Consider the following 21,496-nt stretch of genomic DNA (forward strand, 5'->3'; position numbering starts at 1 on the left):
ATTGTTTAAGACCATGAAGTGATTTATCTAGCTTATAAACTATGCCCTCTTTCTCTTGGCAACACTGGTGGATTGATGTAGATCTCACAGTCTAAGGGAGCGTGCAAGTACGCTGTTTTCACGTCCATTTGGTGCATGAGTAAATTCTCCTGTGCTGCTTTCTGTAGCACCACCCTTACACTCATCAGGTCTGCTGTAGGTGAAAACGTTTCCCCATAGTCTACTCCCATTCTCTGGCTGTAACCCTTGGCCACAAATCGTGCTTTGTATTTGTCTTTTCCATCTACATCAGTCTTGATGGAATAAACCCATCTACCTCCCACTGTTTTCTTGCCTATTGGCAGTGCTGTCGGGGTAAAGGTCTTGTTCTCATATAAGGACTGGATTTCCTCATCCATGGCTTTAAACCATTCTTTTGAGTTAGCTCCCATTGCTCCCCCAAATGTCTGTGGGATGCCACACACCACTCTGCAGCAGTATAGTCTACCTTGATATGGGCTCCATCACTAGCGCTGTCTTCAGTTAGGAAGTCATCTAAGTAACTTGATGTTCTTCTTTCTCTAGTCGGATACCTTCTACTTTTGGGTTCACCACTTGTCACTCTGTTGTGTTTGATTATGGTCTCTAGACCTCATTACTGCATCTGGACTTATGTGCACTTCTACTCAGTACACTTGGCTCTAAAGCACTTTCTGTACTTCTACTGACCCCCTGTGTGATCTCACTAGTCCTGGTTCTCACACTGTCATAGCCATCGCTTGGATAATTGTATATAGTTTCACGTATTATATAATTTTATCGTATATCCTGTGTCGTCATCTCCTTTGGGTCCAACCTCCGGTGACGTGACGTTACGTAACGGAACGATCTGGCCAAAGACAAAATGGACAGAGCAGATTCTGATTCTAACTCTCAGGGGTTTTTGTTCCACCACGCGGTGGCCACCCAAGGCATCCTGGTCGGCCAACACTCTCAGTTGCTTCATGGAATCCGTAACAAAGGGGCAGGAAAGAAACATCCAAGCAGAGGTTCAGGCAGGTAACAATTTATAGAATCCAAAGTCTCTGATAACAGACAGCAGGGGTAAGTGAGCAGAGGCTGGAGACAGGGACAGAGAAAGCAAGCCAGTCAAAACAACCAACCGTCTTATACCCTAATGTCCTTATGACATCTTCCATATCCAGACTACAGGTGCTGTTACTATTATACGATAAAAATCCAGGGGATATTAACCTCTCCATTTATGATGCCCTAGCACAACCCATTTATTTGAAAGTACTGTTCACAAAAGCTTGACTAGCCATTTCATTAGGTGGCCTGGGTGTGCCCTTCCTACCGGTCAATACCTCTTCCTGCCTTTTTAGCATGGCCTACCTGCCTTTTTAGCAAAACAACAACGCAACAACAATTGATAACATTAAACAGTTGTTTGTAGAATTTCCCTTTACCATGTCTTTGCAGGAAATTACATCAATAACATCCCCATGTTAATGTTATCGGGAAAAAGGGAAACGAAAAGTGAAATGTGATATGATAGAGCTGAGCTCTAGCTCTTGCTCTGACCTAATTTTAAATCTGGAGTATATGCACCACCTTCAGTTAACATTAGGCCAGATGAGATAACACAGGGAATTTTGATCCACCTTGGAAAGAAGGCAAAACCTTAGTACAATTATTCTATTGAAAATACGCAGGGTCCAATGTGGAGAGATGCATAGTGTGGGGGTAGAGATGTTTTTCCAGGCATGCTGGGATAGATGTGGTTCCATAAATATGGTGGGCAGCTTGGTATACTATGTGCCCAGTGGTAAAAATAGGCCTTCTTCCTGAGGGAAGTGATGACGTGTGCAGCCTGCCTGCATCATCATCCACAAGTCGGCTTTATCCTCATACTGAAAGAGGCAGAGAAACAAAGTGTAGGGGGAGCATCAGTAATCACTATGGCAACACATGCAGAGTGACGCAGGTAAAAGGAATAGAAAGAGAGGGAGGTAGTGATTGGCTGGCGCCTGCAATGGTGTGTCTGTAGAAGAGATGTGTGGGTGGTATAAAAGAGGAGTACTCAATATCCCAGCACCGGGATTAGCCCCCACATCCCCCAACAAGCACACATGCATGCGCGCGGACACACACACACACACACACACACACTCCTTGAGCACTGACTTCAGAGACAGTGGAAAATGGTGTTATTTTCCTCTCTCACAAATGCCATCTTGGATATTATGCATGCCTGCATTTTGTGAGGAAACATTCCTCACATTCCCCCCACATGAACTCAACACATCCGACTATTTCATTTCAATTCAACAATTGAATGTATTGTTGTATTTTAGCAATATACTGAAATAAGCAGAAAGGCAGAACTGAGACAATTTGGATAACGTTTTGTCATCTTGTCATTGTTGGTATACACTGAGTATGTCCTGCAATGTATTGCAATCTGTTCATCACAAGTAATGTCGTTATTGTGATATTCAACAACATTGCATATCACATACCTTCCCACACCGAGGCAAATTGGCAAGGTACTGACTGAGAACTACTGGGCTGCATTGAGGGGAATGGCCTTTGTGGCTGAGGCAGAAAAGTTCTGTAGTGACAGCTGCTGGACAGTAAGGGAATGGCAGGGTCTGAAGTATTCAGAAGGTATACAGTATAGGGTAGCAACAATTTTTCAATCAAAAGAAAAATATTCAGCAATTATTTTGATGACCGATTAATCATTTAAGGAATAAGGACCTAAGACTAATACCTAGTTTCTGTTTCTCCATTGAAAAGATTTGTCATTGTATGAAAGTACATGTCACATGACCATGACAAAACAAGCACTTCAAGAAAAAGAGTTTCACTTTGGATTCTCAGAAATGGAGATGGATTATTGCTCAATAAGTGTCGCATAAAAAGCTGAAGCAGCCACACCTTTTACTGTAAATCAAAAACGAAAGCAAATGCATAACCCTCAGTAAGCTATATAATGTCAGTTTTCAGCTCAGATTTTCAGTGTCAACCATGTAAGGAAGAAGAGGATTCAAGGTAGGTTATCTGAACAAATTAATCCTTTGTACTGACCCAAGAATAATCCATTAAATTATGATGACTAGAATATTCTGTGTTTGAAATAGTAAATCCAAGGTTAGTCATACTGAAAGTTATCTTAATTTTATTTCTCTTTGTATTACAATAAAATTAGCTATAAATTGTCTTTATAGGATTAGGATTGACTCTATGCTTCCGTTTTGATTTTAAGAGTGTTTATGAAATTATGTTTCCTGTTCTAGTTTAAAGAGAGACAGAGTGGCTACTACTAAACCCGCAACCCAAAAAGACCTAAATTCTTTAGTAGTTTCATTCTGGACTAAATTAATATTACGTTATAGCAGCCTATTACATTGGTCTCCATTCATACCTACATAGGCTTTTATTTTGGTAAATAATTAGATTAAATTGGTAAAATACTGAACTGAAAGAAGCATAAATTCTTCTAGCTTCTAATGCCAACTACTAAATCAAAATGATTTTGGTAAATCTTAATTTTGTCTTTTTGAACAGGTAAATAATGTTTTGCACTCAATGTGGAAATCAGGTGGAAAGTTCATTCCGATTCTGTCCTCACTGTGGCTTCAAGTTATTTGTCTTGACCCAAAATGTGACCCTAGGTAAGCTTACTAGCACACTATTTTTGTTGTTTGTTGTTTTGACATAGTTACAAAAAAAGTTCTCATGTCCAAGCATGAACAATGCTGGGTCTTTAACCAGAATAAGAAAGAATAGTACTCTTTACCTAATAGTCGTCTGTAGCAAACTGTGTGATTTTTTACATTGTTTTACACAGACTTTAATGAAGTATAATTTGTCTATATGGTAGCTAAAAGTCCAGTTTGGATAACTTTAAAGCTGAACTTTGCAATGTTTCATTCTGTTATCTGTATGGAAGTGAACCATAAAAGACTAAAACTGACACATTTACTACAGTTCAATATATCTAATTAATGTCACATCACATTATGTTACCCAGATGTGGCCACGTCAGCAAATCAACCCTCAGTCACTGCTGAGGAGAAGAACCAAGAAAAGGATCAAGAAAAGGTTCCAAAAGGTGTTAAAGAAGAACGAGAAAACGCTACACAGATAAAGGTGAAAAGACTAAGTAACAGTTACTATACTGCCATTTATGGGGCGCCGTTTGTAAAGCGGCTCGTGCTGAAAATAACAGCAACATTTTGTCACATTTAGCTTTAAATAATGTTTAAAAAACTGGTATGAAATTTTGAGGGTCACTTTCTTGCACATTTACAACAATATTTGTCAACTTGAAAATATTTTAAATAGTTAAATCCAAATATTAAATGTTACACCTAAATGTTAAATGTTAAATCTAAATGCTAAATCTAAATCTAAATGTTAAATCTAAATCTAAATATCAAATCTAAATCTAAATGTTAAATCTAAATGTTAAATCTAAATGTTTCGTGTGAAACTAAATATTTAGCTAATATGCAAATTAAATGCCGGTAACCGGAAGTACCAAAATAAAAGCTCGAGGAGGTCAGTGTGTGTTTATAGTGTCAAATAACGAATAAAAATCATCTCATCCAGGGATATGGACTCTTGAACTTAAATAAACGTTAAAATAACTACCTAAAATAATAAACACAGTTGGGGAAAACTGTATTTGAAGAGTACTTTGAGTTTTTAGTGTCACTTTTATGAATGGTGTTGGAATTATGGCCACTATAGCCAGCCACGAGGGGGGCTCACTTTGACTGGTCTGTCATGTTCGCTTGCATTAAGGCCAGCAAGAGCCTATCCCTGCCCGCCCCCGACAAGGCACGGTACTGTCGGCCATGGTCACACTGCGAAATGTCTAACGAATCAGCGTTAGCCGAGAACATCGGCAGAGCCGTCCTGGTGGCTGTACAAACTTATTCAACAGCGGCAGCCTCGGGGCCAAGCATGTTTTCCAAATCACGGAGCTAGCATTGGATTGTTGTCAAGGCTAACTTAACTAAACTAGCTAACGGTAGCTAGCCAGTAGAGATTTGCTACTACCTTGACAACAATCCAATGCTAGCTCCGTGATTTGGAAAACATACTTACCGAGGTGGCCTGCGGTGGCCCCGAGGCTGTTGCTGTCGCTGTTGAATAAGTTTGTTCAGCCACCGGGACGACAGCTCAGTCAAAGTGAGGCGCCCCCTGGTGACTGGCTATATATATAGCCAGTCACGCTATGTATATAGCCAGTCACCGGGGGGCGCCTAACTTTGATCATAATTTGATCATAATTCCCACACCATTCATAAAAGTGACACTAAAAACTCAAAGTACTCTTCAAATACAGTTTCTCCAACTGTGTTTATTATTTTAGGTAGTTATTATCACGTTTATCCAAGTTCAAGAGTCCATTTCCCCGGATGAGATGATTTTTATTCGTTATTTGTCACTACATACACTGACCTCCTCGAGCTTTTATTTTGGTACTTCCGGTTACCGGAATATAATTAGCATATTAGCTAAATATTTAGTTTCACCCGAAACATTTAGATTTAACATTTATATTTATATTTAACATTTGTATTTATATTTAACATTTAGATTTAGATTTAATATTTAGATTTAGATTTAACATTTAGATTTAGATTTAATACCAGTTTTTTAAACATTATTTAAAGCTAAATGTGACAAAATGTTGCTGTTATTTTCAGCACGAGCCGCTTTACAAACGGCGCCCCATAGCTATTGCTTTCTTGCTCATCAATAATGTATTAAGCCATGAATTTACGATTCAAGCAATTTTTACTTCCTTTTGCTTGGACTATAACATTGTTCTGTCTGCTAGTTTACACCAAAGTTATCTAGGGCAGTAAACAAGCTCATCAAAATGGGGAACCGGTTTCTGCTATGACAGGAATGTGTTTATACAGTAATCACATGGAAAACACCTTTCAACATGATGCACTCTAGTACAAAACCACAAATCAACCTCAATCTCAGGCAGAAAAATATAGCACACCTTTCTGACAGTAAACAAAAACTGAACATACATTTTGTAAAGGTGTTTGGCCCTGCTACTAAGTAGGACCACAAAAGGGCCGGTCAGTGTAGTGAACCACTGGTGTGAAGTTAACAGCTTAACAATTTTTTAGGCAGTTATTTAACTTTGCACACGTCTAAAACTGATACCCTATCTGCTAAGCTAACTATTGAGATTCTTTTCAGGGGCAGTCGGCTAGTGATGACTTAGAGGCAGCCAGAGATGGGGCTACTCCACACCACCCATCAAATAACACAGCCAACCCAGCACCACTGGAAAAAGGAGCCACACCCTCATGCCCCAACCAGACAGGTTCAGCTAATGAATCATTGACTACCAAGAACACACATGTCACAGAGACTTGTAAGAGGAAAGAGAGGCCTTCTGCTGCAGAAGAAAGTGACTCTCAACCATGCAGTGAGGCAGCTCCTGGATCAAACCGGTCTGTTTCCACTCCACCACCCTTCTCTACACCTGCCAGTGATAAACTGACAGAGCAACAAACAGAGGCCCCATCAGATATTCCAGCTAACAAGCAAAGTGGCATTCATTCTGGGCTATTGTCTAACTCTGCATCAGCTCCAACATCAGCTAAAGAAACAGGCTCAACTGCACCTGAATCATCTGAGCAAACATCTCAAGAATGGGATTCAGTGGCAAAGCAGCCTCCCTATGAACAAGATAAGGATAAGACAATCTCTAATGAGACACAAAATCTCTTTAGGAGGCCAGATGATGACGCTGCTTATTTAGACTCTTTTCAGGGGAAGCCATCTAGTGATGATTCTGAGCCAGCCAGAAATGGCGTGACAACACAGGACTCATCAGATTACACTGCCAGCCCAGCACCACTGGAAAAAGGAGCCACACCCTCATGCCCCAACCAGACAGGTTCAGCTAATGAATCATTGACTACCAAGAACACACATTTCACAGAGACTTGTAAGAGGAAAGAGAGGCCTTCTGCTGCAGAAGAAAGTGACTCTCAACCATGCAGTGAGGCAGCTCCTGGATCAAACCGGTCTGTTTCCACTCCACCACCATTCTCTACATCTACCAGTGATAAACTGACAGAGCAACAAACAGAGGCCCCATCAGATATTCCAGCTGACAAGCAAAGTGGCATTCATTCTGGGCTATTGTCTAACTCTGCATCAGCTCCAACATCAACTAAAGAAACAGGCTCAACTGCACCTGAATCATCTGAGCAAACACCTCAAGAATGGGATTCAGTGGCAAAACAGCCTCCCTATGAACAAGATAAGGATAAGACAATCTCTAATGAGACACAAAATCTCCCTGGGAAACCAGATGATAATGAAAAGCACACCAAAACTGACCAGCATACATTCGCTAAACAAAATGACAAGAAAGAAGACCAAGCAGCCATAGATGAGAGAAAAGCCCCAAATACAAGAAAACCAGAGGATTGTCTTGATCCATGTCCAGTGACTGAAGAAACCAGCCAAAACACTGAGGTAGTTATAAATTACCTAAGTCATTAGCTTATAACATTCATTTAATCATTATTTTCTTAATTTTCTACAAAAATTCTATATGATGCTAATATGTTAGTATTAACAATTTAAATTTCACATTGACACTGATTGATTAATGATTTTATAACCATAGTGTTTTGGCAACAATTATGGATATAGGTCACTGTAACTGTGCATAATGTTAATTAATTAACAATAAACTGTTTATTTAACAACCATGTCCAGCTTTAAAGCTACAGTTGGCAATATTTTTAAAATAAATAATACTTTGTGTCACTATATCCTGACAGTACTGCATGAACAGATCATCTATAAACAAATCATGTTCCTCTGCCTCTTTCCGGTGCTCCTAATGGCATAAGGAAAACAGCCAATCACAGTCAAGAGCCTGTAATGCAGTGTCAAAGACTACTTGTGAACTACAATCAAACTATCAAACTAGGCAGCGCTGTTGAAATATGAATACAAGATTTGCCTATCTCTTGAATCAAATGTCAGAAACAAATTTTAGCGTACTGTGAAATGAAAAGGTTTGCTATGAACAGTCGGCCACTGGGCGGTGCTTGGTTTGGCTTAACCTTTGGCTTGAACAGTACACTCAAATCTGAATTTTCTTAATTTCTGAAACCATTTGAGTCTAGAAATGGGCAATAACATAATCTTGATTCAAATTTCATCCGTGCTGCCTGCCTTCTCTTTAAAATGCAGTTCACAAACAGGCATTGACACTGTATTAGAGACTCCTTTACTCACAGGCTTATATCCGCCGCTCACTAACAAAAAAGGAGATAAAAGTTAACTTCAATACAATTTTACAATATATAATCTTTCTTACTGTCGGGATATAGTGACAGCTTCAGCAAATATGACAAAAAGCCTTTAAAGTGGATAATCTATCTGTGTTCAAGGCAAAGTAAATCACAAGTAACTCAATTTAAAATAATACAAGTAAAATGTGAGAATTTAGATATGATAATTCTAGATTATAGAGGTGATTCTTTATGTCTGGTAATCAAAATCCTAGAGTGTAGGATTTCAGGAACCTGATGTTTTTGCTATATATTGTACAATAAATTTTGTAATATCTTGATCAGTTGTTTACTCTTCAACCTTTTCTTTTCCTCACAGGCTGTTGACACAAAATCAAATAAGAAAACAAACACAGGCCTTGCAGAGAGACAGGAACAGCAGCCAAGCAACGGAACAGTCAATGTCTCCAGGTCACCAATGCCCTCCTGCCCTCCTGATCAGAGTGAGGACAAGGCGGGTTTTCTAGTGGCACCAAATATCTCAGGAACATCCCCTGAACGTCTGACACCACAAACGTAAGTTTTGGGTTATAGGAAGTAGGTGAGTATTAATAGGTATGAATGTGATGTTTTGCGTAAACATCTTAAATTAAAAAAAGAAAATGAATCGAAACCGCTGTAGTTTAGTCTGGTATTTCATAATATGTTTAAACCAGTACTGCTATCTGCTACAAAATATTGTGACATTGTGTTGTTTATTGTATAAAGAAAATGTGAATTTGCTGTAACTTGTATCTATTTGTGTCTCTTTTTTTGTTTACTAAGCAGCGGATATGTGCATGTGTACTTCCATGCTGTCACTTCGAAAGACTTTCATTTGGATCCAGAAGAGGATAAGATTTTCTTAATGTCTGAAAAATTTTTTGGAAGTTGGAATAATCTTGGCCCGCAAATGTCCTTCTCTAGGTGTGGCTTCTTTAAAAAAAAAAAAAAACATATTATAAATAAAATTATAGCAAAACAGCTGTTTTGTCAATTCTTCACTGGTTTAGCTAAATTGTCCTCCCCTTTTCCTATCTCCGCTATCTATTTTGCACCATCACTGCATCTGGGGCTTTGCACCGTCCGTGGGATTTTATCCCCCTAAACCAGAATGTTAACTTGTGCAGCAAGATCATACTTTACTGTGCTGTGCCAGCTTTTAATTTTCTTCACCACTTAGCAACATAGTGACTATTATTTTGTGAAATATTTGCTTTGAAATTATGTCTTTGCCTGTTCTATCACTAATAATATTTTCTGTGTTTCACAGGCATCTTGGGGACAAGAGTTATCTTGTTGAAGGGCAAGTTACGATTCCCCAAAACATGATTCATGAGAGCATACCCTACAAATACATAATTTGCAAGCACAATGAAATGCCCATTTTTGAGGCCATCTACCAGAAAGATGGAAATCAATACGTCAACAGGTGCCTGAGAATTGAAGAACCTTTTTTAACACATGAAGGTAATCTGCATTTACTTCCCTAGGCTCCCTTATATTTATATTATATATTATAACTTATATTTGTGTTTACAGACAAGAGCCTCTCCTAATCAGCTGGGAAGATATTGGCCATCATTAGCTTTTTGTACACGTAATGGTATTGGTATTGATATTGACTCATAAGAAATTGCAGTATACACATTTCTAAAACAGTTAGAAACAGTGTCTTTCATAGATTGTCTAAGAGAACACTGGTAAGTTTGTATTAGGTTACCAATGAGGACAACTAATGCCTAGACCTAGCATCCAATCCCAGTGCAGGGTTTCCAAGGTTTTTTTCTGCATGCATAGAGAACTACAGTGTTCACTGTGCATTCTCTTGTAAGGCTAACAGATCCACCTTTGCCCTCCTGAACCTGTTCTAGAACATCTGAACAAGGTTGGGATTCAGCTTCCACTCGTTGTGAATCCCCCACAACATCAAATCTGCAGCACGGTTCAGTGCCCCTGTAACGCAGGTGTCTATGTGACTAAAGTCTATATTCACAACCTTCCACTTCCGCGATTGCCCCATTACCGCCGGAAATTCCGCTGTATGTCCTTTTGTTCGACCGGATTTTTGTTACCTAATGCTTCCTTTGTGTTGGATTCATGATGACTATAGTTAACTGCTCCTCAGATCTCTGCAGTGTAAATAGAGACAGCTAGCTAGACTATCTGTTAAAATTGAGTTTTCTGTTGCACAACTAAAACAACTTTTGAACGTACACATGTTACACCAAAACAAGTTCTTCCCTAGGCTACTTTCCAGCGGCACAGGGGCTCTGTGCCAAGGAAAGCATCGGCCATGATAATTTTGTTTGGTTTAAAGAAATGCCAATAAACCACAGCACATTCCTACCCGGCTGAAAAGAGAAAGGCCGTTTACGGTCTTATGTGTGATGTCACCCTCCCGACGGAAACCCCTTTGCAAGAAGGAGGGGTTGTCAGCATGCACCTCTTGAGCCGTATTGGGTAGAGGCGCAGGTGACCGAACCATCTCCGGCATTGTGATGCGTCTCAGGTCTGCTGCCTTCTTAATGATTCCCAGTACATACAGAAAGAGTGCTGTGGGGCGCCTGACAGCTCCGAAGAGGGAGAAAGCTGCAAGGGCAGGGCACAATAGACTTCTCCTATGTCGACCTCTAGTGCTCCCAACGGAGAGGAGGGAGAGCCGGCAAAAAAAAAGAAACACTCTCTGAAGAGAGCTAAGTCAGCTGACTTGTGCCCGTCAAAGGCGGCTGCTTCCGGGATGTCCCCGATGAAAAAGGTATCTTGACAGTCTACCTAACCGCCATTGATGTAGTCTTTAACCTTGAAGAGCCAAGAAGGTGACCACCCGCCGCTTCAGTTCATCCATCGATAGGCGGGAACAGAACTGGCAGGCGGCCCGCAGCCTGAGTGCTAAGGGGGGTTGAGGCACACTTTGCAGCTGGGGTGAAGATCTGTATATATATAGTCAGTACAGCAGGCCATACACAGGCAAACACTGCTAGATTTTGAAGTGTTCATTCTGCTTGTCTTGAAACTGAATAAGAAATGGAGCAGATCTCAGGTCTCAACTGTTATATACAGTAAGAGAGGCCCATGTAGGGCACAAGGGTGTGAAAGAAATCTTCAAAAGTGCACATGCTCGAGGGATTAACCCAATAGAAACAGCTTTTAGAGGGCAACAAAATAGAAGAATGTGTGTGCACCTGCACAGGATAGAGATTGTCAAATTGGCTAGGTTAGGTCAGGTTATAAAGGCTGATATTTACAGTATACCTGTGTAGATATGGTTGAATGTTACTATTACTACAACTACTATGCTGTATACTATTATCTTATATTGGGTAACTTATCTTTTAATGTGCTTTTTTGTGTTATCTATTTAGCAAGCAAGCAGCTAATGAATGAGTCACTGATGGTGAAGCACAAATTAAGCTGATGCAAATGACTTGAGTACTCTGCCTGAACAAATGCAAAGCTCCATTTCTCCTTACAGTATATGGTTTTGCATCCCATTTTGAAGGCTCTTGTCCAACAAATTTAGTTAAGGAGAAAGTAAAATAGAAATATGCACAAATAAGCACAAAGTTTCACAATTCCTTTTGTTCTGTTGGACTTTCAAGGGGAGTGGCACCAGTATGATGATATGATCCATCCTGATCTGAAGAAGGGTAACTGGTTTTCGAGTCCCAACAACATTGTAATAAAAGGCAGAGATCTAGCTGGCAGGGTGATGCTGAGTATCATATTTGACCTTCTTACAACTTGGAATGCACCAAATGTGGAAAACTTCTTTTTACTGCTACAACAGTTTGTACATACATACAGCAATCCTGTACTTCATTATGACACGGAAAGGCAATGGGGATTACCATACGGTAGTAAACAGGTAAATGTTGAGGGTTTTATTCTAGATTATCATATGGTTAACACAATACATGTACGTATTACACCTCGGTTGTTATCTTCTTCCTTTACTTTTTCTAGGTGAAAATCCTGCTCAAACTTTATCTGGAGGAAGTCATCAATCACAAGCCCGGAGAGCAGAAAGAAACAACAAAATGCCTCTTACCTTTTCATGCAGGAGTAGTTAGTTTGCTCATTTACAACAAGTATCTGAAAAACGACATGACAGATCAATTATCTCGTCTTTGTGATATCCTTTGCCTGCCTAAAAGGCCACAACACCATTTCCCCTCTTTCTGGAAAGACTTTGCAAGCCCTTTAGCAGATAAAAAGAGGTAACTAATGTATGATTAAATTGACATAAAATTGGTAAACAATAATTACCAATAAAATATATATTCATATTAACAAAAGTACGTACTGTATGTTACCAAACATAAAATCATAGCAAGAGTTATTTCAAGACACTTTACAGATAGATTTAAGAGTGGTTCTCAGCCTGAGCACTTTATAGGTAAATTATCCTATAGTTAAAAGTTAATTCTGCTTTATTATTTGGCCTGGGAATAGTATCAGTCAGAGTACCCTGCCAAATGATCTAATACATAATCAAACTCCAACTTGGAATCAGCTTCAAGTCTATTCATTAAGATAGAGCAGGTGTAAAGAAGTACTTGGTCACAAATAATACTTTACAGTGAAACTAGCAAATGAGACAGGAATAGAAACCAAGGTAAAGACAACAATAACAGGACAAAGCTAACTGACAGGCCCATCTAGTCACCACACATTTTACCTGTCATGTTCACACTAACAATGCATATTTTTTTCTTGCTGAATGTTGCATCCAATAGGACTCTAAAATTCAGAGTTGAACATATTTGACCTCATCTTCCAACACACAGAGTACAGAGTAGAAACTAAACCTAATGATGCTTATTATTTCATTTTGAAAAATCAACATCATCTGCTTTAAAATATTTAAAACTTTTTTCCCACTATGAATATAATGAAACTCAACACTAACCTTTCACTGCTATAGTGTTGCAGATGCTGTTGAGAGGCTTTGCAACAATGCCAGACAACACCATATTGACAAGTGGGTCTTGGTCATCCCTCTGATTCACCTACTGAGAGGAGAAAGCAAACCTTTTGAGTCAGTTCCACCTGTCTTGAATCCACAGTTTGACTCCTGGACAATCAGAGACAGAAAGAGAGGCGATTATGCTAGGTATGTAAATATTTTTCTCCTGCACATACTTTAGCACACGCACAGAACTTTTTGAAATATCTATTCTATCCACCCTAACTACAGTAGACACCATACACCTCTGATGCTGTCTCCTGACCAGTTGTATCGAAAACATGACCATTTAGGACAGTTTTGATCTTTTCTCTCTCAGATAAAATCCCTAAGACTAATGTAACTACAATCTTCAATCTGAAATATATATTTCTCACAAAGTTACATTAGTACATTAGAAACTGTAAACTGTACAAATGGTACAGCATAGCGGTGAATATTGTTACAGTTTCTGAAATAATTTACAAATATACAAGTAGCCTACATTAATTTCTGTGAGTCTGTGAGTCACATCATTACAGCATTAATAAAAGCAGAGGGTTAATGACTGTAAATGACATTTGCATTCCCGCTGGATGAAATGTTCACAGCAGAAATAAAATACAGAGCAAGCTACCTAGGCTAGCCAGGTACTGTTAACGTTAGCTTAGGAACCAGTGAGGTTAGTTTCCGAACAGGCTAATTACTGAAATAAGTCTTTATCATTAATACCGAGGCACAAATGAATATGCTTAACATCGACTAAACATTGCGATGTCATGTATGTTAGAGAATCTAGTTATTGTGCTGCATAAACGTTACAGCAATAGTACTTACCATCATTGACTGCTGCATAGAAAAACAGGATGAGTGGAAACTATATTAACTCAAGCAAAATTTCTAAATAACAGTCTCAGAACATAATGTTAGTTCTTCATAATTAATAATTAGTCTCTAAGTATAGTATATTTTAAATTTAATTTGGCATATCACGTGACACCTAGTTTTGGTCTAATTTCATACAAAGTATGGAGTATTACATCTTATTAGTGTACCCTAAAATAAAGTTCAACTTTTACAGTATTTAACAGATACAATTTTGGATATCACTTTAATACAAAGAAATTCCAAACCGGGGGCGTTTTATTCACGTTTTTTTCATAATACCAAACTCTATAATATATATTGTAAGGCAACCAGCAGAGACCCAACAAAATCAGTGCTTCGGGTCAAGAAATAGGCATTTGTGTATTTTTGATGACATCGTGTCTTTGTTGGTTCCCACCCCTTACCCCTGGGGTGTCCTACATTTTTTTCCTCTCACCACATAGTCACCATTATCAACTCTTTATCAACAACTTTGATTTAGGATCATGAAAGACCATGCGTACCTGCTGAACATTGATCATCTTCTTGTGCGTACTTGGATGCCTCTGCTGCATGTGGATCATCTAAAAAGCTTCATATCCTGTGGGCAAGTGGAGCTTCTAGACATTCTTCATTGCATACAGTTCAGTGTCAAATATGAAATAACTCCCTCCAAATGCATGGTATGTATCCACAAACGTTATATATATATTTTTATAACAACCCATCAAATGAAAATGTTTTAAATATTTAAAAAAGTTTGCTCGTAGTGATGAACCAACTGAAAATGATCACCGGAATTGCAGCTCCTATTGGCTTCACTGAGCTTTACAATTAATTAAGCTCATAGTTAGTTGTCCGGCCTGCATTTTTACTGCTTTGGTTTAATCTCATTACTTTGTTTTTGGCAGGCAGGCTATTGTACACTACAGTACCTGCTCCTCAAGGGGAAATATTTGTCTTTCAGCACCAAAGTCACGTTTGTCTGAACTTTGGTGCTGAAAGACAAATATTTCCCCTTGAGGAGTTGGTAGAGACCCAAAAATAGAGCTAAATGCTAAGGTTAATATTCATCAGGTGTCAGAAACATGATTCCAGATTAATGATAATGTTGCTCTGTAACTGCTTAATGTGTAAATACAGTAAACAAATATATTAATGTTATGTTCACAACCTGTTTCTGCTGCCCGCAAGTGGCCATAAAAAAAATGCTATTGCAGATTTATATAAAAGCTACCACTTGCTTGAAACATTTAATCACTGTTAAACTACTGTCTGTCTTCAAATTCTGTGTTCTGTTCATTGATTTTCAGGCTTTGGGAAATTTGGCGTCTCATCTCATCGACAGAGAAAGCCATCGCAATAAACGGTAAAATAGAAACCTGTACTTATCACTGTAATACAGTATATCTGTAGTAATGACTGTGGATTTCAGTATCTACTGTATATTGCCAGCAATCTTTATGCACAACAATAATTTCCCCACAGCTTTGATGACAAATATGGAGAGTGTTGCCTGAAAACTGCAGTAAGGCTTCTCAGTTCTATCTGCCAACACACAACAGATCCAGACCTCTATAATGTTCCTATTAATTTCCTTGAGTTGGTTTGTCTGATTGCCAAGGCATACGACCACACAGATTCCCAGGTGAGACTCAACTGTCAATCTGTTGGACATGCCACACTTTTATATCTACATACCAAGCCATAGTATTGCCTTGAAATGCCCGGAGCAGTTTACAACAGCTTTATTCTTTCATTTGTATATCTTGCATAGAGTAAAAGAGTCAACTCGATGTCAAATATTAAATGTTGTGAATAAGTTACTTGTTGTTTTTCCATCAAACATTTGACCCGTTTTGTGATGTGCATCTACACATGTGTATATGTAACACACTGTGTTATGTGTAAGTATGTATGTCTAAGTTTGTATGCTTAAATGCAAGTAGAGTTTTTGTATTGTGCAGAAAAAAAAATGAAAACATATACACTACCGTTCAAAAGTTTGGGGTCACCCAAACAATTTTGTGTTTTCCTGAAAAATCACACTTATTCACAACCATACGTTGTGAAATGAATAGAAATAGAGTCAAGACATTGACAAGGTTAGAAATAATGATTTGTATTTGAAATAAGTTTTTTTTTACATCAAACTTTGCTTTCGTCAAAGAATCCTCCATTTGCAGCAATTAACAGCATTGCAGACCTTTGGCATTCTAGCTGTTAATTGTTGAGGTAATCTGGAGAAATTGCACCCCACGCTTCCAGAAGCAGCTCCCACAAGTTGGATTGGTTGGATGGGCACTTCTTGCGTACCATACGGTCAAGCTGCTCCCACAACAGCTCAATGGGGTTCAGATCTGGTGACTGCGCTGGCCACTCTATTACCGATAGAATACCAGCTGCCTGCTTCTGCTCAAAAAAATTGTTCTTGCACAATTTGGAGGTGTGTTTAGGGTCATTGTCCTGTTGTAGGATGAAATTGGCTCCAATCAAGCGCTGTCCACTGGGTATGGCATGGCGTTGCAAAATGGAGTGATAGCCTTCCTTATTCAGAATCCCTTTTACCCTGTACAAATCTCCCACCTTACCAGCACCAAAGCAACCTCAGACCATCATATTATCTCCACCATGCTTAACAGATGGCGTCAGGAATTCTTCCAGCATCTTTTCATTTGTTCTGCGTCTCACAAACGTTCTTCTTTGTGATCCAAACACCTCAAACTTGGATTCATCCGTCCACAACACTTTTTTCCAGTCTTCCTCTGTCCAATGTCTGTGTTCTTTTGCCCATCTAATCTTTTTCTTTTATTGGCCAGTCTCAGATATGGCTTTTTCTTTGCCACTCTGCCCTGAAGCCCAGAATCCCGCAGCCGCCTCTTCACTGTAGATGTTGACACTGGTGTTTTGCGGGTACTATTTAATGAAGATGCCAGTTGGGACCTGTGAGGCGTCTGTTTCTCAAACTAGAGACTCTAATGTACTTATCTTCTTGCTCAGTTGTGCAACGCGGCCTCCCACTTCTTTTTCTACTCTGGTTAGAGCCTGTTTGTGCTGTCCTCTGAAGGGAGTAGTACACACCGTTGTAGGAAATCTTCAATTTCTTAGCAATGTCTCGCATGGAATAGCCTTCATTTCTAAGGACAAGAATGGCCATTTTGAGCGTTTAATTGACCCCACAAATGTGATGCTCCAGAAACTCAATCTGCTCAAAGGAAGGTCAGTTTTGTAGCTTCTGTAACGACCTAAACTGTTTTCAGATGTGTGAACATGATTGCACAAGGGTTTTCTAATCATCAATTAGCCTTCTGAGCCAATGAGCAAACACATTGTACCATTAGAACACTGGAGTGATAGTTGCTGGAATTGGCCTCTATACACCTAGAGATATTGCACCAAAAACCAGACATTTGCAGCTAGAATAGTCATTTACCACATAGCAATGTATAGAGTGTATTTCTTCAAAGTTAAGACTAGTTTAAAGTTATCTTCATTGAAAAGTACAGTGCTTTTCCTTCAAAAATAAGGACATTTCAATGTGACCCCAAAATTTTGAACGGTAGTGTAGATATACATAGTAACATCTAACTGCTATTTCAGGCAAGAGAGAGCATTCAAGAGTCAATCAGTGAGACATTAGAAACAATGAGGGAATGGCAGCGAAATACCTTCAGAAACAAACTGCTTAATCCCCGGAATTGTACGCAGTTTTCTGTACCCAATGAAATTAAGGTAAGCAGAAATATGTGATTATGTACATCTTGTTCTGTTATGTAGATATGAATGGACTAGTAATATAAATTTTTTTTCAGTGTGCTAGAAATTTGATGTTGCACAGTTACTTGTGACTTATGACTATTATAATCCATATTTCTCTCTTTCTAGGTATGGGACATCTTACTCTCACTATCCTTCAGTCTTGAGGAACATACTTTATTCTGGAGAACCACCTTCATGGGAGATTTTGAAGGAAAACTAAAACGAGTAAGACTGGATTTGTGTATGTGTTTACATGCTTACAGATCTTGGATTCTGGTATTTACATGCTTTACTTGTTCAATTGAGAAACAAAGCTGAATATGTCTGCTTGTTTGCTAGGAACTCCCTGTGGATCAAATTGAAATATACTCTAACACAATGGAAAAACTGAGCCAGACAAGTCCATTGTTATGCAGCACGATGGAGAAATGTGCATTGGAGGCAGTTGCTTCTATTTGTCAGGTATGATTTGGATAAGTGGTGAATAAGCAGTTCATCAATGCTTTGATATAAAATAATGTAAATGTAATGTATTCATGAACATTTGTAACTTGTATGAAGCAGCAAGGATGGTGTAAACCATTTAATGTGTTATAATAATTCTTTAACCACTTATAACTACTATTAAACACTGTTATTATGAATGCCTGTAATAAAAGACTCCCACAGACACTTAATATCGTATAGAGGAAGAAAAGAATATGTTCTCACGCTCTGTTCTTGCAGTGAAAACATGAATTAAGGGGCGACCTCTAGCTCACCTGGGAGAGTGTGTGCCCCATGTGGGCTCGGACCTTTTTTTTTTCCTCAATCTTCTTACCAAAACACAAAAGGACAACCAATTTCACTAGCTTAAATTAACCAGTGTGTGATGCCACTACTACTAATACTAAATGATTGCATTTTTCCTGTAATTTATTTCTGTTTAGAATCACTCTGGCAGAGCTGTTTCAGCTTTATTTGAGAAACATGATATCACAAAGTTTGGGAAGCTGATGTCTGTTGTTGTGCTGGAGACATGGCCCAAAGATGAGAATGGACATTACACTGAGGGCGAGGACTTGATATTTGAGTATCTTGTAAATTGGCCCATGGCCAAAACTCTTTTCCAGATGGCAGGTAAATGTCTAAATGCAATATGATGTTAAGATAATGACTTAGGAATCTGCTCTTTACTAATGTCTAATGTATGGTCACTCTCTTACATAAATTGTGTGTGAGAATGAAAATTGTAATGTCTAATTTATGAAGAAAGAAAGTAAAGGCTGGCTAGCATTATGTTGTTAATTATTGTCTCATAGCAACATGTGTTTGTTATCATCTGTTATAGTTTGTGTGCATGCTTGTTTTACAGGTGTAGGCGCAAGACTGATCAACAAATTGTCAGATGAAGTGAAAATCAGGATGACATTGGCGAGTTCAGCATTCAAATCTGTGTCAGAGAAGTTTCTAAGTGGAGCAATCCAACTGAATACTTTAAACCAAATCCTCGAGAAAGAACGTGAATTTGTTGACTTGCTGAAGATAGGTGAGAAGGATCTGTCTTTTTCTGCTTAAATTCCTCTTCCCATGTCTTTTTGTTCTTCTCTTGTTTGCTTTTGCTTCTATTCTCCAAGTTGTACATGTGTACACCCTTTGGCTGAGCCTGAGATTGTATTGGAAATTTAAATTTCAGGACATGTTTATCCCGACATGTTTATATGCTTATGAATTTCTGGATTATGGGAGGTGTACTTGTCCTGGTCATAAAGTACGTTTTGAAAACAAAATTTAATTTGAAAAAACTCAACTGCAAAGTTTGAGTAGGAATTTCTCATTTTCTAACAAAGGTAATAATGATTAAAAATTCACTACAATGACAGACTAACTGCTTTAAATCATGCCTGTCTGCACAACCCTCAGATTGGGAACTATTGCTTCTTAATCATTCTCCTGCCTGCTTCCGGTGAATTTCTGACTGCGCCCACAGTGTGTGTGTGTGTTCTAGTCCTGCCTGTTCCTGTGTATCGGGTCCCGCCTGAACCACAAACATTACATTGACAGACAGATTGACCGTTGGTTTTGTGTCTTCTCCCCGCCCACAACAAAACTAGTTAGGGTTAATAAAGATATGCATACCTGCCAGTAATAAGTACCAAAATTACGTTTTAGTGCATAATAACATTACATTACATACAATTACATTTAGTGCATTAAGGGAAAAGTGTCATTGTATTCATTTATTGAATTAACTTATTTTAGAACATGTTGGCTGTGATTTGTTTTCCTCAGGTTGTTTATTTTGTTAAGCTTCCCTGTCTTTTAACGCACTGTAACAGATTTCATGTTAGTCCCTGTTGATTGTATTGAGCTTCACAGTTGTAAGTCGACTTTTGTGTTTATGTTCCTCTAGATGGCCTCTGCGATGATCGTCGTTGTAAAGATGACAGAAATATGAGAACATTACTGAAAAAAAGAAAAGAGGAAGCAGAAGCGGTCCATAGGGAAAAGCAGCTGGTCAAGGGTCTTCTACAAATCTGCCAGGAACTTCCACAACATGTCAAAGGTAAGCAGCGCTGGCACACAGAGCAAAACTATTGTTTAAGGTTTAAGTTAAGTTAAGTCAAATTAAGTTACGCATGTTTGTAATTCCAAAAGGGTTTGGTTGAAATAGGTCAAAGAGTGTGGAACACCAGTGCCGGGTGTCTGTTCTTGGAAACCCACACCTCCCGCCAGATCAGCAAAGATTTTGTTGCTGTCGTTACACAGATTAGACCCAGCGCTGGCTGAATTCAAGTTTCCATAGCCATTAACTGAAAGTCTGTCTCTGGAGTTGCCAATTGCTCTCCTTCTTTTGAAGTAGTCTCCTAACGGTGGGGATAGACGCAGGGGGACCAAAGGGTGTGCTAGCTTGCTAGCTCTTGTTGCAATTGTGGTCTGATAAACAGAGAGAGGGAGAGTGGGAAAAGGAGGAGCTGAGCCAATCAATGGGTGTCCCCCAGCTCTACCATGAAATAAGATTTTACAACAAAAAAAACAGAAAATCAATATGTGTCAGTCGATGTGGCATGTTGCCACAAAAGATGTAAGATGAATGTATGGGAAACACTGCGAATGCACTTTTTGTGACATTACAGCTTGAGACATTTTTTTTCTTTTTATGGACAGATTGTAGACCTACAAAAAATGTATATCTCCGAATCCCAAAATTAATAACTAAATACCTTTTAAACATTATTTAGGGATGGTGCTAAAAAGACATGGCCAGTTCTAAGCTGATGCCACAGCCATGTTCTGTTGTTGCTGATTTGAACTAGAGAATGTATTTTACCGATGCAGCAAGAATAAAAAGATGTAGGGAAACCCATAGCTTAACTTGGCAAACATGTCAAAAGATGCCAACTAATTCACGTCAGGTTCAGTGAAATGAAAGTCCATGAAAATAGTTTGTTAGTTTGTTTGCTTTAATTTTCATTATGTTTTTTTTGGATTAGTAATACAGATGCAGACAATTGACTTGTTATTGCCTCTCATGCAAGTGGGCATGCATGTTAGCAGTGAATTTTTGTGATGGGAACATGTGAGGCAATGTGAGACAACAAGAGGAGAGACATCAGTTGGG

The 21,496-nt window shown here is 38.8% G+C and overlaps 1 protein-coding gene across 1 annotated transcript in view; it reads left to right on the plus strand.

The window, feature by feature from the left end:
• Positions 1-2,943: 2,943 nt before the first annotated feature.
• The window catches only part of LOC116677184 (E3 ubiquitin-protein ligase rnf213-alpha), a gene marked incomplete at its 3' end in the record, with an annotated part of 36,078 nt that continues 17,525 nt past the window's right edge, over positions 2,944-21,496 (plus strand). Inside the window, 20 exon segments of the mRNA XM_032507836.1 lie at positions 2,944-3,036; positions 3,553-3,659; positions 4,019-4,137; positions 6,220-6,925; positions 7,109-7,512; positions 8,662-8,858; positions 9,111-9,248; positions 9,595-9,791; positions 11,924-12,189; positions 12,288-12,541; positions 13,249-13,437; positions 14,639-14,819; positions 15,450-15,505; positions 15,625-15,784; positions 17,737-17,868; positions 18,022-18,120; positions 18,235-18,357; positions 18,825-19,014; positions 19,250-19,423; positions 20,288-20,440. Of these exon segments, the coding sequence (XP_032363727.1) occupies positions 3,560-3,659; positions 4,019-4,137; positions 6,220-6,925; positions 7,109-7,512; positions 8,662-8,858; positions 9,111-9,248; positions 9,595-9,791; positions 11,924-12,189; positions 12,288-12,541; positions 13,249-13,437; positions 14,639-14,819; positions 15,450-15,505; positions 15,625-15,784; positions 17,737-17,868; positions 18,022-18,120; positions 18,235-18,357; positions 18,825-19,014; positions 19,250-19,423; positions 20,288-20,440 (3,838 nt within the window).

The sequence above is a fragment of the Etheostoma spectabile genome, unplaced genomic scaffold (assembly GCF_008692095.1).
Source record: "Etheostoma spectabile isolate EspeVRDwgs_2016 unplaced genomic scaffold, UIUC_Espe_1.0 scaffold00004515, whole genome shotgun sequence".
Lineage (NCBI taxonomy): Eukaryota > Metazoa > Chordata > Actinopteri > Perciformes > Percidae > Etheostoma > Etheostoma spectabile.